Raw genomic sequence first — 16,215 nt, forward strand, 5'->3', positions numbered from 1 at the left:
ACTGTTAAACATAGAAATATAAAACTAGTTGAAATTCAGCAAAAATGTACTTAACTCCAGTAGGTTAATGCTGGCTTTGTTTTTTAAAACATTTAATTTATTGTATTGCTTGAGCGCTTGTTTAATGTATTTGCAGGTACTTACGCATATGTACTTTTAACATAAGAGTATCTGAACATAAAGATACATTTAACTACATATTGTGAATACTATACTTCTGTGCAGTTGTTGTATAATACAAACATGATCTTGATCTTCCTTCGTGTTAAATATTTACTGTCCAGTATTTCCGTTTTGTCTGGGAGCGTTGAAATCCCATATCACTGCTGTTGTACCTGTAAAACCACGCATGTGACAAAAGGAATCATAATTTATTTCTTCCAAAGTTTTAACAACGGACCATGTGCTCTCTAGAAAAAGTGCGTGTCTCTTAAGAGAGCCATTGGGTTTGCGTCGGAAGAGCTGCAGAGCTTAATCACGGCCTCGGTGCCGTCAGACAAGGTGTGGTTGTCTACTTCACTGGGCAGGAAGTGAGCGCTTGTTGTAATGAGCCGTACGGGACAATCCGGCTGAGATAGGCTCAAAGATGTCGTTCACAAACGAATTCATGATGCTCATGGCTTTGGAAGAAACGTCTCTACACGTAAATAGCGTAGCTCTCCTTCTTACCTCGCTTGCTGACTTATATGAGGTACATACAAAAACAGCTGTGTGCTTCCGCTTCCGTGATCGGCTGAACTGCACTACTTTTGTCAAAGCTGCCGCGCAGTCTCTCGCAGTTGGTGAGAAAGAAGAAAAGACTAAAACCATATTACTGTGTAATAATTACGTACTGACAAAGACCACACAGCAGGTGGATATTACATTTGTACCTTCACTGATTTAAAAACGTCATTAGAAATACAAACGTGCATCGTTCGGGGCTTGTTTCCATTGTCTTGATTTGAAAGGCTGCGTAAGATCTTTGTCTCTGAGGAGAGACCACATCAATCAGAGCGATGGCCTACAGTACGTTTGTGACAGGAAGTAATATAAGAATACCCTGTAACATAGAAACCCAGCTCTTTATTAAAGTATATGGCCCTTAAAAGGGCCTTTGGTTTGAGTCCTTTAACACCATTTAACTACCGAAGCCGTACAGGGTGCGGCCCTGTCTCTTCAGAGCATACACCACATCCATGGCGGTCACCGTCTTTCTCTTGGCGTGCTCGGTGTACGTAACGGCATCACGGATGACGTTCTCCAGAAAAACCTTGAGCACACCGCGAGTCTCCTCGTAGATCAGGCCAGAAATACGCTTCACACCACCGCGACGAGCCAGACGACGGATAGCGGGCTTGGTGATGCCCTGGATGTTGTCACGGAGAACTTTGCGGTGCCGTTTAGCGCCTCCTTTACCGAGTCCTTTTCCACCTTTGCCCCTTCCGCTCATCTTCACAGTCTAGTAGTTAACTCTCGACAGCTTGGTATGCTGGACTTTCAGCTATTTGAAGGGTTTCTGAGGACGTAGTAGAAGACAGGGGCGGAGGTTTTATTCTTCTTCTTTGGCTTTTTATGTCTCAATTAACTCCACATTTCAATGGCGCCACCTACTGAACAACAGCATGAGTCAGGGACACCAGGTCTCATAAAATATCATGATGTGTGATACAGATAAAATAGGCAGAGATGAATGTTGTCTATAACTGGTGCAGATTTATCTGTATCTTCTTTTATGGGTTGTTCCACAATATTTATTTATTTGTATAGTGTGTAAGTATTGTTTTTACAAATAAATGTCCTACATTGAAAATTTAAAATGTTAGAATTATATACACTAGAGCATGAAAGAGAATGTCTTTGTGGAAATTGGAAATCCCATCACAACACAAGGCGTGATGTTGATACATGCAAGATGGTGACAAAGGACATTGTTAAAGTGATTATGACAGGGAAGCAGTTAAACATCTTTATGAACTGTGGGATAGAGATTATGCCACTCCAGTAATGCTATAATATTAAGTGTTACTTGGACTTCGTTGCTTCACTGCCATAAGAGGAGGAGTACTTTAAATCAGATGTAACCAAGGAAGCAACTTTGTCAGAACTAAAAATGGACTTAGTGAAGCTTTAAAGCAAGTAGACACCAGTCTTCGGACCTTCTTCTATCAGGCAATGGCTTTAGTCAGTAGTCATCTGCTCACAGTCAGTAACTTCTGTGACCCAGACAGTCATCCAGTGTTTTCTGTAGTAGGAGTAAGTATTAAAACACACTTTATTTTTCACCATGGTGTGTTCACCAAGCTTTGCTCAGTCTGTTTGGATGCACAAAATTTTTACAAAACCAACACCTGGACCCTTATTTCGAGAGTTAGACCACCATTCAGCCGGGGATCCTCTCTACTCCCTAATGTGCGCCCTGCACAGTTCGGTCTGAGTAACAGCAGCCACACTGACTTCATCTGTTGTCAGTTGTGTCTGAAACATCATGTGTTCATTTGCAGCGTATTTGCTCATGAGTTGCATTCAAATGTTACGTTGTGTAGTAATTATTGTGCCTGGATTTAAGTTTCCTCCACCTCTTACATTATTATGAGAAAATGTTGGTATATAGAGAAAATACAGTATATTGAAATCATGAAAAAATTCATACTTTAACATGAACATATCACGAAAGGAGAAACTCCCCGAACCTATCCCAGCTATCTGCGGGCGAGAGGTAGGCATACACCCTGGACAGGTCGTGTGAAAAGGAATAAAGTAGTTAGATTTCGAGGTGTGGAGAAGGAAAATCAATGCGGCTTACTGAAACTAAACACAACGTAAACACATATTACAGAATATCCATGTTACATCTGAATAACAAATGGCACTCTCCTGCACGGACCTTACATGCATGTGAGTCATAATTTACACATGCACATTGCATTTGTTTTACACTCTTTTCCCCAATACATTTCTTTTATTATTAGTTATTGTTGTTGTTGTTATTGACTTAAATAAACCATCCCACAATGCTTTACGCAGTGACGTCATTGTGCCGTCACTTCCCAAAATGGCGTCATATGCGTGGCGTTTTTAGCAGAGTAGAGCCTGGCAGAGGAAGAGGTACGTGTGTCCGTTTGCTTTGTGGGTTTGTTCGTGTTTTCGTCAGTGTTTACCGACAGCACATAGGATTTTACAGCGGCGAGCAGTATAAGTGTGTAACTATCGCAGCCTGGTTTGTGTCAGCCTGAGCGTGTCGCTAATGCTAGGCTGCTGCTAGCCCTGTGCTAGGCTGGTTAGTGTTCAAGCTAAAATCAAACTGTGTTAAAAGTCACACTTAGCCTGTTAGCGCTGAAATATATCAAAGCCTCTTAAAGCTGAAAAATATCAAGCCCCTTAATGCTGAAATATATCAAAACCCCTTAACACTGAAATATATCAAAGCCTCTTAAAGCTGAAATATATCAAAGCCCCTTAACGCTGATATATACTCGTGGACAGAATTGGTGGTACACTTACATTAAAGAAAGAAAAACTTAGTGGTAACTTGAAACCGACCTGGACAAAAAAATGATGGTACCCTTAACTTAATGTTTTGTTGTATAACCTTTTGAAGCAATTGCTGCAATCAAGTGATTTCTGTAATGCTCAATGAGACTTCTGCACCTGTTGACAGGTATTTTGGCCCACTCCTCGTGAGCAAACTGGAGCATTTTAAAAAAAAAAAATCTTCTGTTGAACCAAAATTTAAAAGCAGTGTCTGATTTTCATTAGTTAAATAAAAATGTACTAAATAGTATTACTTTTGAGTTTCAAGTTGTTTCAAGTTATTTCAGTGACCAATGTGGGTTTTTCTTTCTTTAATGAAAGTCCCAAAGGAGACGCATTTAGCATGAGTAACTTCCTGCAGTGTTTCATAGTAGCAGGCCATCTGTCCTAAAATGCCAAGTCATTTTCAAGAGTTTTCATTCTTTTGTTTGGGAGCGGATTGTATAGAGAAATTGTTCAAATGTAAATTCCTGTATTCTCACTTTCATCTACTATATAAATGGACTTTCAGTGGAAGCAGGTACTTCTGTTTTTTTTCATACATGATATAAGGCAGATGTTTATGGTAAAAATGATCAGATCAAATCAAGCTAAATTTATATAGCAACTTTCTCAATTTAATTTATGGCCTCTGTCGTGATTTGAGCCTTATACCCTATAGCTTAAATCTCAGTTGTATCCTGGTGGAGCTGTGAAAAATGTTGTAACATCCAGGCACAGATACTTAAAATACATTGAAAAGTGTATTATGAAAAAAGACCAGTTTGTTTTTCTGCTGTTGTGTTTTTGTCAGTAGTGGCTCTATGAATCTAAAGACAGCAGTAATGGCACTATATCTTTTCACTGTACTTTTCTATTTTGGAATAAGGGAACACAACAGTTCTCACATTATAACTTAATAGCTCCTGAAATTTCAGCTTTTGAAATGATCTAAACCTCTAAAATAGCTTCAACAAATGCAACATTATAACCTTTAGCAAGGGAGGAGTGTTGTATCAAGCTGCATAAACCTTTGCTCTTTGGACCTAACAGACATCTGAATGTATTTTTAAAATTTTGGGGTCAACCTTAATGATTCATTATTGAACACTGCCAGGGTACTTATAGTCACTTGTAGCTGCAGTATTGTTGCTGGTTTAGTGGGTGTATATGAAGTGGGTGTACCTGCTCTTACCAGTATATTTGACTACATTTTTACTATTTCAGAGCCAAAACGTGCTGACAGGAGGAAAAGCATTTGGAGGATGGAGAACCAACAAGGTGGTGAAATGAGTTCTTCAGAAGAGGTGAAATTAACTTTACCCACTATGTTGCCAGGAACAGGCTTTAAGGGCTAATGCAAAAGCATACATACAAAACACGCAAAAAGTATTATTCTAGACTAAAATTTAAAATTCTAAAATTGTAGATTAAAAATAAATGGGGTGAAATGAAAATTAAGAAATGCCACACAGTCTCAAAGGATAAAGTGAGAGATTATTTTCAGATCAGTCCTGGACATTACTGGACTTACCCTTTTATGACCACAGAAAGCATTCTTAGATTAATAGAATAAAATAGATTTCAACAATGACTTAAATAAATTTTAAAAAAGTCATCAGGCTATGTTTTTTGTTGATCACTGATGCCTCTGTACAGCCCTCACTGTGCTTCTCTTGTAAGTGCTCAGTATGACCGGCACTTCATGGTTGTAAACTCACTGCACCAGCAGAGAACTTTGTTTAGATGCAACCACCCTGTTAATATAAAAACAGTCCACCACCATGATTTTTAGTATACAAGGATGATTCCCTGTTGACTCAGTGGTAAGTTGGCACACTCAGTTTAGCCATCTTTCAATGAAAACAAAGATGCCACTTTTTTTTTAAATTTCACATTGTGTATTCCTGCAATGCAACATCCCCAATCCTGGCTTGTCAGCTGCTCTTTAATAGTAAATTCAGTATAAGGTACACTTGTAACACTAATTAACTATTAAAGTACAACAACAGACAGGAATACACTCACATTATATCAAAGCACTTCTGCTTTGAGTCTTTCATTTTGTAGACTGAAAGTCAAAACATTCTCCAGTTGTTTAACATTAAAAGCCAAATCTACAATTTGTCAATCCTGAAAGTCACCTTAAGCAGACTTTTGTGGTGTTGCTAATCAAGATCTTGATATGCAAGCAAATTCTGGTGAAACCACTGAAACAATTCCAAAAGGAATTGCAGGTTGAATGAAGACACCAAAAAGCCATAGCAACATGAAATGCAACATTTAGTTTTTATTTAAAATTTTAACAAAAAAATGTAGTGAAATAAGTCATTACAGTCATTTTGTAACAGGTTTGGTTGGTGGTGTGCCTCAAGATTTATTTATTTTTTGGCCACATTAAAGTGTATTGGATTTAGATTGAAATGGTACAAACGAACAAATGCTTAGCACCACCAAGGTGTTCCTGCAGCTAGACGAGAAAGCGAACATCGGAGCGGCAGCCTATACAAACACAGATGCTGGTCGGTCAAGCCTCTTTCACTACCTGATATTGAGAGCATTGTTTCTTACTCTGTTTGTAATTAAGACATTATGTCTCTTAAAAAAACAAAACTTTGATTTCTAAGCAATAAAAATAATGTACTGCGTCTGCCAACTTTTTCAGTGAGTTGTGCTATTTTCACAACCGCTTTGTGTCTACAAAAATCACCCCGTTATAGCTGGGGATGGCATTGCATTACTTTGCTGTTTTCTAAAGACAACTAGAAGGGAAGTGACCATGACATTATGCTGTCATATGCAAATGTCAGCATGTACTGGAGCCTGTGTTGCATGTATAAAGAGAATGATAGCCATATGATTGTTTGCATTTTTCTGTTATTTCTGTCTGTGGTTGTGATTCAATATCCTAATGTTAGGAGGTTCTCTGCTTTAAACTAATGTTAGTGTTTTAATTTCTCATGTTACAATTTAATTAAAACTTACATCAGCAGCTAAGGGCTATTTTTTGTAAGCGTAATCTTTATTTAGGGTAGCGTCACTTGAGATCCCAGAAATGCCCTGAGCATACAGTTACACACATTCATACCTTAATGTGATGATTTCATACCTGGTGATGATTAGGCAGAAGGCAGGCATTTTCCCTGAGCCAGATTTCTCCTGTTGGTCTGAAGATTAAACTGACAGCCATCTGGTCATGAGTCCTCTTCATTTGCAGTAGTTGCATACTAAATTAGCTGTTTGACTAAATTTTCAAGTGAGCTCATTATCAAGGGAGCTAACTGCCAATATGCCATATGCACCACAAGGGATGTCCTACCAGTTAAAAGAAAAGTGAAATCTTTTCACTTCCTTTCCCTATCCTTTGTTGTCTTCTGTCACAATCTGTTGTCCCTCACATATGAAAAGAAATAAATGAAAAAGCCATTGCAGCTTCTTAGTAAAGGATGAAAAAAGTCTTTTTTTTTTTTTTTCTAAATTGGGCAATTGAAAAGAAATGTTGGTCTTAAATAGAAATCTTTGTTAAAAATAGGCCTTTTTTTCTGCAGGTATTGTTAAAGTAATTCTGACAATTTACCTGATTTAGGTACTAGTCTTACATAAAATGTATCATAATGGCTTGAAGAATTTCATTAAGTTCTCCAGTCTGACCTTTGTTTCTGTCTCTGCTTTTCTCAGTTGAAACAAACAGACAATGATAGAAGCAGACCTCATCAGTGTCAGAAGTGCGGGAAATCTTTCAGTCGGATTTGTAGTCTAAGAAGACATGAACTCACCCACACTGCAGATGAGCTATACCACTGTGAACAATGTGGCATCAGTTTCAGCCAACTAAATGCATACAAGCTACACCTGTATACCCACCCTGAAGAAGCACCATACTGCTGTGACCAATGTGGGATGGATTTCAATGACCAGAGTTCATACAAAAAACACATGCGTGACCACACTGGACCATATCAGTGTGATCAGTGTGAAAAGAGTTTCAGTTATTTCAGCATTTACAAGATACACATGCGTGTCCACACTAAAGAAAAGCCATACTCCTGTGACCAGTGCCCAAAGAGTTTTAGTTTTTTAAGCTCATACAAGCGACACTTGCTAAGCCATAGTGGAGAGAAGCCGTACCAGTGTGACTTTTGTGGAAAAGGTTTCACTCAGTCAGGACATTTTAGTTTGCATCTGCGTAACCACACTGGAGAGAAACCATATGAGTGTAATCAATGTGAAAAAAGTTTCAGTGACTTGAGTAGTTATAAGATACACCTGCGTGTCCACACAGGAGAAAAACCATACTGCTGTGGCCAGTGTGGAAGAAGTTTTTCTCAGTTAGGTAATTACAAATCACATTTGCGGATCCATACTGGAGAAAAACCATTCCATTGTGAACTATGTGAGAAAAGTTTCTCTATCTCGAAAACATACAAACAGCATGTACGAACCCATACTGGAGAGAAACCGCACCAGTGTAAAGAATGTGGGAAGGGTTTTGGTCGCTTGAGTAACTATATGCGCCACCTTCGAATCCACACTGGAGAACAACCATTCAGCTGTGACCAGTGTGGGAAATGTTTCAACAGTTCATATAGTTACAGTCGTCACCTGCGTGTCCACACTGGAGAGAAACCATATTGGTGTTCGCATTGTAAGAGGCTGTTTACACGTTCACAGTCCTTGAAGAAACACCGCTGTGTTGAAGTAGAAGACGATAGTTCACCTGTATGTAGCAAAGAAGAACAATTGAGCTGCTCAACAACAGAATCAACAAATGACAACCAAGAGCAAACAACTAAATAAACTATAGTGTGTGTTTATGATAATGGAGGAGCATGTCAGCTACTACAATAGGGTGTTTCCTAATTCCACTAATGGCATCCATGTTGTCACTTGCGTCCTTTTATGTCTTAGTCCTGCCCACCGATGATGCAAGGAAGAGAAAAAAGGGCAGAGGAGCTGGGGAAACATTCTTTAAGAGACATGACATGTCCTTTCCACCGATCCTTAATGTGAAGTATCTTATCACAAACTGATTTCCGATATAGAGAGGTTTCAATCTCTAACAGACTTTTGCAAAGGATGCATTCATGTGTCCTTAGTTATAGCTCCTCTAGGCAACTTTCTTGGTCCTTGTTCCTCACTGCAGAACTGAGAGCTTTGGGACGAACTTTAATATACTGGACCAAAATGACTTCTGGGTCAACTGACCACAGACGAACACTGGTAACAGAATTGGGAAACAACCATGGTGTGGTTCAGTGACACAGTTTTAGTTTTAGGACAGTGGAGTTCTGTGGCTGACTGAGTATACAATATGTAAAAGTAAGATCAAACAATTGCTTGTTTTGGTCTTTCCACAGGATTTGTAGACATTCAAGTTATATTCTGCATTTATAGTGGATTGTTTATAGTTTAAACAGTATCTATATGAATCCACAAGTTGTTTCACTGCGGGTTTTATAACTACACCCTTCTGAATTCATGAACATGTATTACCATCGCAGTGATAGTGGTAATTGTGGATAGGATAGGAGGATATGAGGCAAAATCCAGTTTGTCAGTTTATAATAGGTAAGGTAGACTCAGTAAAGTCATAACTCAAGTAGATTGTTGCAGACCATCTTTGTATCATTTAGAAACTCAGATTTGGAAATTTTAAAAGTTTAAAAACATGCTTATTCTTTTATGTCCGATAAATCTACTTATCCAGATATATAAGTCTTTGTGTACTCTGTTACTTTCTCACCACAATATATAATGTAGGTAAAGTCATTGCAAACTAGCAATTCAATATCAATGGAAAGCTGATTTAGTAAACAGGCTAATGGAACTACATCATGCAGTGCTACCAAAGTGATTAATTGCATCATATTGACCATATTGGCTTTCAGTGGAATATAGCAACAATTTACCCAACAGAAAAAGAGCAGCCTCTGCCTGTCCTCAGGCCTTTGAAATCCAGGAGCTTTCTTCATAGTGGCAGCTATGTTAACATGTTTTTTTTTTTTTTTTTTTTTACCTTGCCTAATTACAGTCCTTTTCAGTTTTTGTTCTTCTTTCTCATCTTGAGGTGTCTAGCTCTATAGGCTCTAACTGGAAGCAGCAGAATTAGCTTGACTGTGTTTTTCAAACTTTAGCTTTGCAACAGAAAGTGTACTTTTTTAACTTATTTGTCCAGGGAGTAATTCCAGAAAACAGGTTCAGTGAAACCTCAAAAGTTGTTTATTGAAGTAATTTGAAGCCAAATCTTTTGAGAGCACAAACCTAACTTTGAGAGCTACTCAGTTTGCAGGTCAGCATTTGAGAGCGAAAAGATTTGAGCGATCAGAGGCAAATGCACATTTGAGGTAGAACATAATCATGAGTGTAACATGATCTAACCGAGCAGCATGCTCGCAAAATTCAAAGCTGCTCGTGGTTACATTTGTCTGACACCTCAGACCGTGAATCAGAGTGAGAGCAGAATGTTGTGTGTTCGATTTGACCTAGAAATTAAGGGTCATCCTGTTACAACCCCTCCTTTCAAATCAAAGTCTGAGAAAGTGTTTTTTTTTTTGTTTGTTTTTTTTGTTTTTAAAAGCCAACAGATGGAGATAAGAGTACCATCATTCTTTGTATTATCCTAAAGTTAGTTAGTTTAGTTACTATACTTATTGTAATGAAAATTGTTACATTATGAGACTCATTGTCACTACTTAGTGTAATGCCACCTTCAGACTTCTAATGATGTCTGATATGGCTGGGTGGATTTACACGATATGATCTTACTCCATGTGGATACAAATAATTAAATTCATATTGATACATGACTTGTTAGAAAATGATTCATTGCCACAGATACACTATGGCATAAAATAACTTGCCTATCCATCCATTTTCTATACCCGCTTATTCCTTAACCAGGGTCACGGGGATCTGCTGGAGCCTATCCCAGCTCTCTTTCAGGTGAAAGGCAGGGGTACACCCTGGACATGTCACCAGTCCATCACAGGGCCACATAGAGACAAATGAGAGCATGCCAACAGACCCTGCTCGCTCAAATCTGTCCCTGCTCGCTCTCAAATACTGACTTGCAAACTGAGTAGCTCTTGAAATTGGGTTTGTGCTCTCTCAAAAGATTTGGCTTCATATTACTTCCACAATTGTTTTACCTTGAGTTGAAGGAAACTTTCTGTTCCAGAAACAGAGATCATTTAAACTGAGTCAGCTACTGTGGTAATTTTCTCCATGAAACTAACCTACTTGCTGGCAGGTTTTCTTTGTCTCCTCTTAAGTCTGCAGAAGCTGTCAGACATGCCGTTTCATTTCTTCATTTATACAGTTCATATCGAAGTGCTGATTGGAGTGTATTCATTTTCAGATGTTTGTGTCAGGAGAAACAGTTACAGTAATATAAAATCTATAGGCTGCACCTCTTTTTTTATTACACTGGCACTGTGTGAATAGACCTATTAGAACAACTGTAATTTTGTTATAAAATCACTCCTGTTATAAATGTCAGGATTAAATAAATATAATGTCAAGGACCATTGTAAGGATTTACTGAAAACATGTTAAAACATAGCCCACGTGTTAAAACTGCATTTCAGCGAAAGCCAGTGAATGTTGAAATAAAACCACTGAATGTTTAATTTGTCAAATGTGCTTAAAACAAATTAGGTTATAATAAGGAGCATATACAGTTTGCCCTACCTGTTTGTATGATCTTATTTCTCATTTTGGCTTTTGACCAATTGGATGGCACCTAAATTAAACAAATTTAGTCACGTTTCATCACTTTTTCATCTGTAGGCTACTAATGGAAAAGAGCTAAGTTTTGTATGTGGTAAATGAAAGGACTAATGTAACTATTTTTAAAACTTATACATTGATGCGAGCTGCAATATTTACCCAGGCCAGATCCCTCTCCTTTGTTGCTGCAGTGATGTTTTCTTTTCTTTTTTTGTTTTTTTTTCTCTCTGCCATGGTGAATCATTGTATCTGAGCTCCATTGATGATGATGGTGATCAAAATTAACTAACTCAGAGTAAGGTGAACTAACTCTGATCAGCTGTTCTGAAACTGAAAACGTTGAGTTTCCCATCTCAGAGTTCATCAACTTAAGACTTCAGGGTTCTGAGTTTTTAAAATCTGCTTTCTGTAATGCTCCACTGCTGTAAAGAAAAGCTTAATTTAGAAACATATGCTTTTGAAATTAAAGGATTAAAATATCAGCTATTAACAGTTGCCATCACAGTGTAGTTCATGAGTTGTGGATTTTCCTGAGTAGGGATGAAGGTTGATGGTATTTTATTGAGTTTAAATCCAGTACTAAATTTGCTTATCAAATTGAAGTATATTTAAATTCCTTATTGAATCTGTTTAAGTAGTCCAATGTAAAAAAAAAAAGTTTTATATCACTCAGCAATGCCTCAAAACAAATTAAAGTTAAAGAAGAAAATACATATCTTAATATTTAAGAATCCTGTCAAATTTAATAACATATTTGTTTTTATTGGCATTAAAGACCAATTACTAAGTTAGCAATATACTGACGACAGGAGACACTACTAGCTGCCAGGTGTGGAAGTGAAACCGATACATTAAAAGTAATATTTATTCTATGTTAAGAGTTCAGTGCATGTCAAAAATATACATCTTTGAGGTTTAGCATGCACAATGGACTTAATATTACCTGAAGGTGAACTGGTTGTACAGCTACAGGTCACAGAATCTGATGTAACACTAAGACCAGGGGCAGGCACCCTTATCATGTTATCCAAATTAATTGAAGTTCTTACTTTCTTATGTTGGAATATTTAAATGAAAACTATTTTCATTCAGTAGTACCTTTTCACGAGTACTGCGTTCTGCAGTTGTTTCATTGATTTATGTAAATCAGTCCATTTCTTTTCAAACTATTGGCATGTGACATTTAATATAATATTTAGAGTTTTATAATGTTTACATCAGTTTTTTTTTTCCCTTGGGAAATGTCTGACCAAAGAGTCTAAACTAAACTGAGAAAGTCAATGAACATTTTGAAAAGAAGTTCATTTGGTTGTGAAGCTTAACATATCTGGATATTTAATCAATTCAGAACTGGAACCAAAGTAGGACCAGAACCCATTCCTTATCCTGAGTTGTAAATCCTGAACATTTTCGATAGTACTCCGTATGTATTTAGTTGTTTAATGGATATTGTTAATCTGTGCAAGTTTAGCTTTCAGCAGGAAACATCTGAAAAGTGAGTGTGTTTATGATACAGCACCGGGAACATACTTTCTCCTTGCTGTTTTCAAATATGGAAATGTCAGAAGCTTTCCAGAGGCACAGCTAGGTTGATCAGAGCACCTCTTGTATCATTTCCTGTTTGTACAAAGTGGTGAATGAGATGAAGTTAGCATATACTAACAACATAATGCAATTTTGACTGTATTATATTCTGTGTATAGTGTTTGTATCTAGTAGTGAAGTGATACTATCAAAGTTCAATTACTATAACAATAATGAATATATGAGCATGCTGTAAAACAAATGCTGAAATAAATAGGTATGAAATAAAAGTTTGTATGGCTCTCTCTCTCTCTCTCTCTCTCTCTCTCTCTCTCTCTCTCTCTCTCTCTCTCTCTCTCTCTCTCTCTCTCTCTCTCTCTCTCTCTCTCTCTCTCTCTCTCTCTCTCTCTCTCTCTCTCTGTACCTTCTGTAGGTGTCCCTGGAGCTGTTTATTGCTGGTGTACAGTTACTGGCCCCATTTATCCTGCATATAGTTTGTTGTTGCTGTTCTTTTCTCTCTCCTCTGTCCACTCACCCCAACTGGTTGAGGCAGATGGCTGTCCAAACTGGGCCTGGTTCAAGTTCTGCTCTGGCAGTAAGTGTGGGGTCAATTTTTAGGTTTTATCTCTGTTAACAGTAAACTTTCATGAAAATATGGTTGTCTTCATGAAGTTAAGTGAACGTTTCCAAAATATTAAAGTAACACAAGATCCACATTCAATCATCACAGTTTACAGCAAACCCTTACCACAGGGTTTTTTCTGTACTTCAGTTTCTAAGTAGGCCTATGCCTATTTTGGTCTCTGGCAAGGATCTCCAACTTCAGGCCTTGAGGGCCACTGTCCTACTTGTTTTTCAACTATAGTTGGAATAGAATGAAGGGATAGTTGTAAAAGAAGCAGGACAGTGGTCCTCCAGGAGTGGAGTTGGAGACCCCTTGTCTATGGTCTGTGCATGTGCAGGATACTTTACATAGACCACATTTTCCTGCAGCAACTCAGGAAGTTTAACCTGCCACAGGAGCTGCTGGTCACCTTCTACACCGCCATCATACGGTCTGTCCTCTGCACTTCAATCACTGTCTAAACTAGACAGGAAGAGACTGCAGTGGACAATCCAGTCTGCAGAGGGGATCATCAATCTTCCCTCCATCCAAGATCTGTCCATAGTCAGGAAATGTGGAAGGTGTGTCTCTGCAGACCTCTTGCACCCTGACACAAACTGTTCAGACTCCTCCCTTTTGGTAGGCACTGCAGAGCACTGTACGCCAAAACCACCTGGCACAAAGACAGTTTCTTCCCCCAGGCTGTCACTCTAATGAACTCGAATGTCATAGAGTGACAGAAATAACCACTGTGCAATAACATTTCATGCATATTTGTGCATCTGTACGTACCTCATGTTTGGTGTCACACCAGTGTCAAAGCTATGCTTACAGTTACAGTTGAATCTTTTCACTCCTATTGCACTAGCCTTTTCTTAATTTAAATTTTATTTCTTCTTCTTCCTACTTTTTAACCTCCTATCTTTCTTTCTTAAAAGTTTAACTTTATTTCTTGTACATGGGTGTGACCTGGTCTCTGTGTGCAACATCTGCCATCTGCCACATGTGTTTCTCAAGCCACTAGACACTGCAGCCAATGCAGATGATCACTGTCCTGAAATAATTTATATGCAAAACAAAACACATTGCCTTTGAAAGGGGACAAAAGCAATTGGTGTCTTGGCACAGTTTCTCCTTTTGCCACTTTTAAAATACCTCTTCTGGTGTTTGTGTTGTCTTTTTCAGCCTGTGATATCTGCATCTTTGTACTGCAATTAAATTTTTTGGCCCATTTTAATCCATGCCCTCATGTTCAACAATTTCTCCCCAACATGCAGGGTCTGATCTATAGGTAGCAGGATTTGCCATTGTTCCACTGTCAGCCTCTTATGTTTTCTCTCTAACAACAGGTGAAGCTGTCATGGCAGGATCTGTACAGCTTGCCTGGTATCTTTGTGAAAGCTAGAGCTAGTTAAAGCTGAAGGTCAAGTTACAGTGCCCCTTATCTTCTGGCTAGATGAAGAGTCATAAGTTTTGAAATATCGAGTCAATTTACTTTATTAGATCTTGGTCACACTTCTGCCTTTGTGATTTTCATTTTTGGGCTCCCTTATCATATTTTCTTTATGACATTTTGCAGCTATGATGTCTAGTTACTGTCTAGCCAGAATGATACAGCAGAGACAAATCAAAACAAAACAGACCTTACAAACATGGTCACATCTACCCAGTATTTAATTTTATAAAAAGGTTTCTTATGGGCCTGTAGGGGTGAAACTGATAGTTTGAAAACAAATTCAAATTACTAAAAAAAAAAGGTCTAGGCAATCCAGGGCCCCAGACCACATGGGGCCCTTAGGATGCTGCCTAGCCCAGCCTATGCATTAATCCTCACAAGTGAGTGATGGGCATCCACAAATCAACACATTGTGCTTATTTCAGTAGTTCTATTCTTTGTGGTTACATACCTCTACAAAAAATCTTTAAATGCAAACTCCTGTTTTAGAAGAATTATGTGGACTAATGCTGCCATTTTGACAGCAAGGGGCGGAAAGGAATAAATCCATGTGTAATACCACTGTGAAACCACTAGATGGGAGCATGACCAAAGGATCAACCTACATCATTTCTTCCTTCAAAATCAACTCATTTCATTTCAAAAGTCATGATGATACTAAGATGCATGTACAATTTCAATTTTTCAATTTCTACACATGTGATATGGGAGAACATATGAAGTAACGTTAAATTATGAAATGGTAAGAGGTTAATCTGGAGTTCCAGATTCACACAAAATTATATATTGTACATTTAAAATTAGCCAGTATTTGTATGGCTCTCAATGAGAAGCTGCTCACCTTTTTTCAGTCTTTGGTGGTGATTACCTAATTAACTCTAGTCTAAGTCTCAGCTGTAACTGTCTACATGTAGTTTAGACAGGTTGATATCAGATATTCTAATCCTCAATAGCTTTTTATTACACATCAGGTGTGTTCCAGAAAGCAGGTTGAACAAACTCTAACCTAAGCCTGAGCTTTGAGTTGATTAAGTCTGACTTAACCACATGCACAAGGACTGTAAAAAGCCATGGGGCTTAATGGGGCACAGATACAACAGGCAACAGAGAATTGCAGTAGGCACCTGCAAATCATTACTGTCCTCAACACTACATTTTGTGTTTGATCTCAATATCTCAACTTTTTTTGACATTTAACTTTATTCATGATTTGCAAAATAAGAAAACTTCCCTTGTGGCTCTAATCCTCCTGACAGGAGGTGATCCAATTAACAAACTGACAGTTGTCCAAATAGGTCTATCCACACAGTGGAACCATCTCATCTCATCTCATCTCATCTCATCTGAAGATAGGGACCGTCTCAAAATTGCACACAGTCTGGGTACTCTCATACTAATTAACATACTTTTT

General features: G+C 38.1%; 3 protein-coding genes across 5 annotated transcripts in view; 2 read left to right on the plus strand and 1 right to left on the minus strand.

The window, feature by feature from the left end:
- Nucleotides 1–1,045: 1,045 nt before the first annotated feature.
- On the minus strand, nt 1,046–1,529 carry LOC113128524 (histone H4-like). The gene has a single exon (XM_026303911.2). It carries the CDS (start codon nt 1,430–1,432, stop codon nt 1,121–1,123), a length of 312 nt encoding a protein of 103 aa, XP_026159696.1. The 5' UTR covers nt 1,433–1,529; the 3' UTR covers nt 1,046–1,120.
- A 1,500-nt stretch (nt 1,530–3,029) lies between these two features.
- LOC113128511 (glycine receptor subunit beta-like) overlaps nt 3,030–16,215 on the plus strand; it is a 42,212-nt gene continuing 29,026 nt past the window's right edge. The window contains exons 1-2 of one of the 2 annotated variants that reach the window (XM_026303893.2): nt 3,030–3,087; nt 4,720–4,799. The gene's annotated coding sequence lies outside the window, so the exon portion shown is untranslated. Of the gene's footprint in view, nt 3,088–4,719; nt 4,800–13,238; nt 13,340–16,215 lie in introns of those variants that run through there. The other variant, XM_026303894.2, reaches the window with a different exon arrangement.
- Nucleotides 3,032–13,029, plus strand: LOC113128512 (zinc finger protein 664-like). Of its 2 annotated transcripts, XM_026303896.1 has the most exons (4): nt 3,032–3,087; nt 4,720–4,799; nt 7,171–8,295; nt 8,401–13,029. In XM_026303896.1, exons 1-3 carry the CDS (start codon nt 3,045–3,047, stop codon nt 8,287–8,289), a joined length of 1,242 nt encoding a protein of 413 aa, XP_026159681.1. In that variant the 5' UTR covers nt 3,032–3,044; the 3' UTR covers nt 8,290–8,295; nt 8,401–13,029. The 2 variants fall into 2 exon arrangements, with proteins under 2 accessions (XP_026159681.1, XP_026159680.1); XM_026303895.1 differs by having other exon boundaries at nt 7,171–13,029.

Source organism: Mastacembelus armatus, chromosome 1 (assembly GCF_900324485.2).
Source record: "Mastacembelus armatus chromosome 1, fMasArm1.2, whole genome shotgun sequence".
Lineage (NCBI taxonomy): Eukaryota > Metazoa > Chordata > Actinopteri > Synbranchiformes > Mastacembelidae > Mastacembelus > Mastacembelus armatus.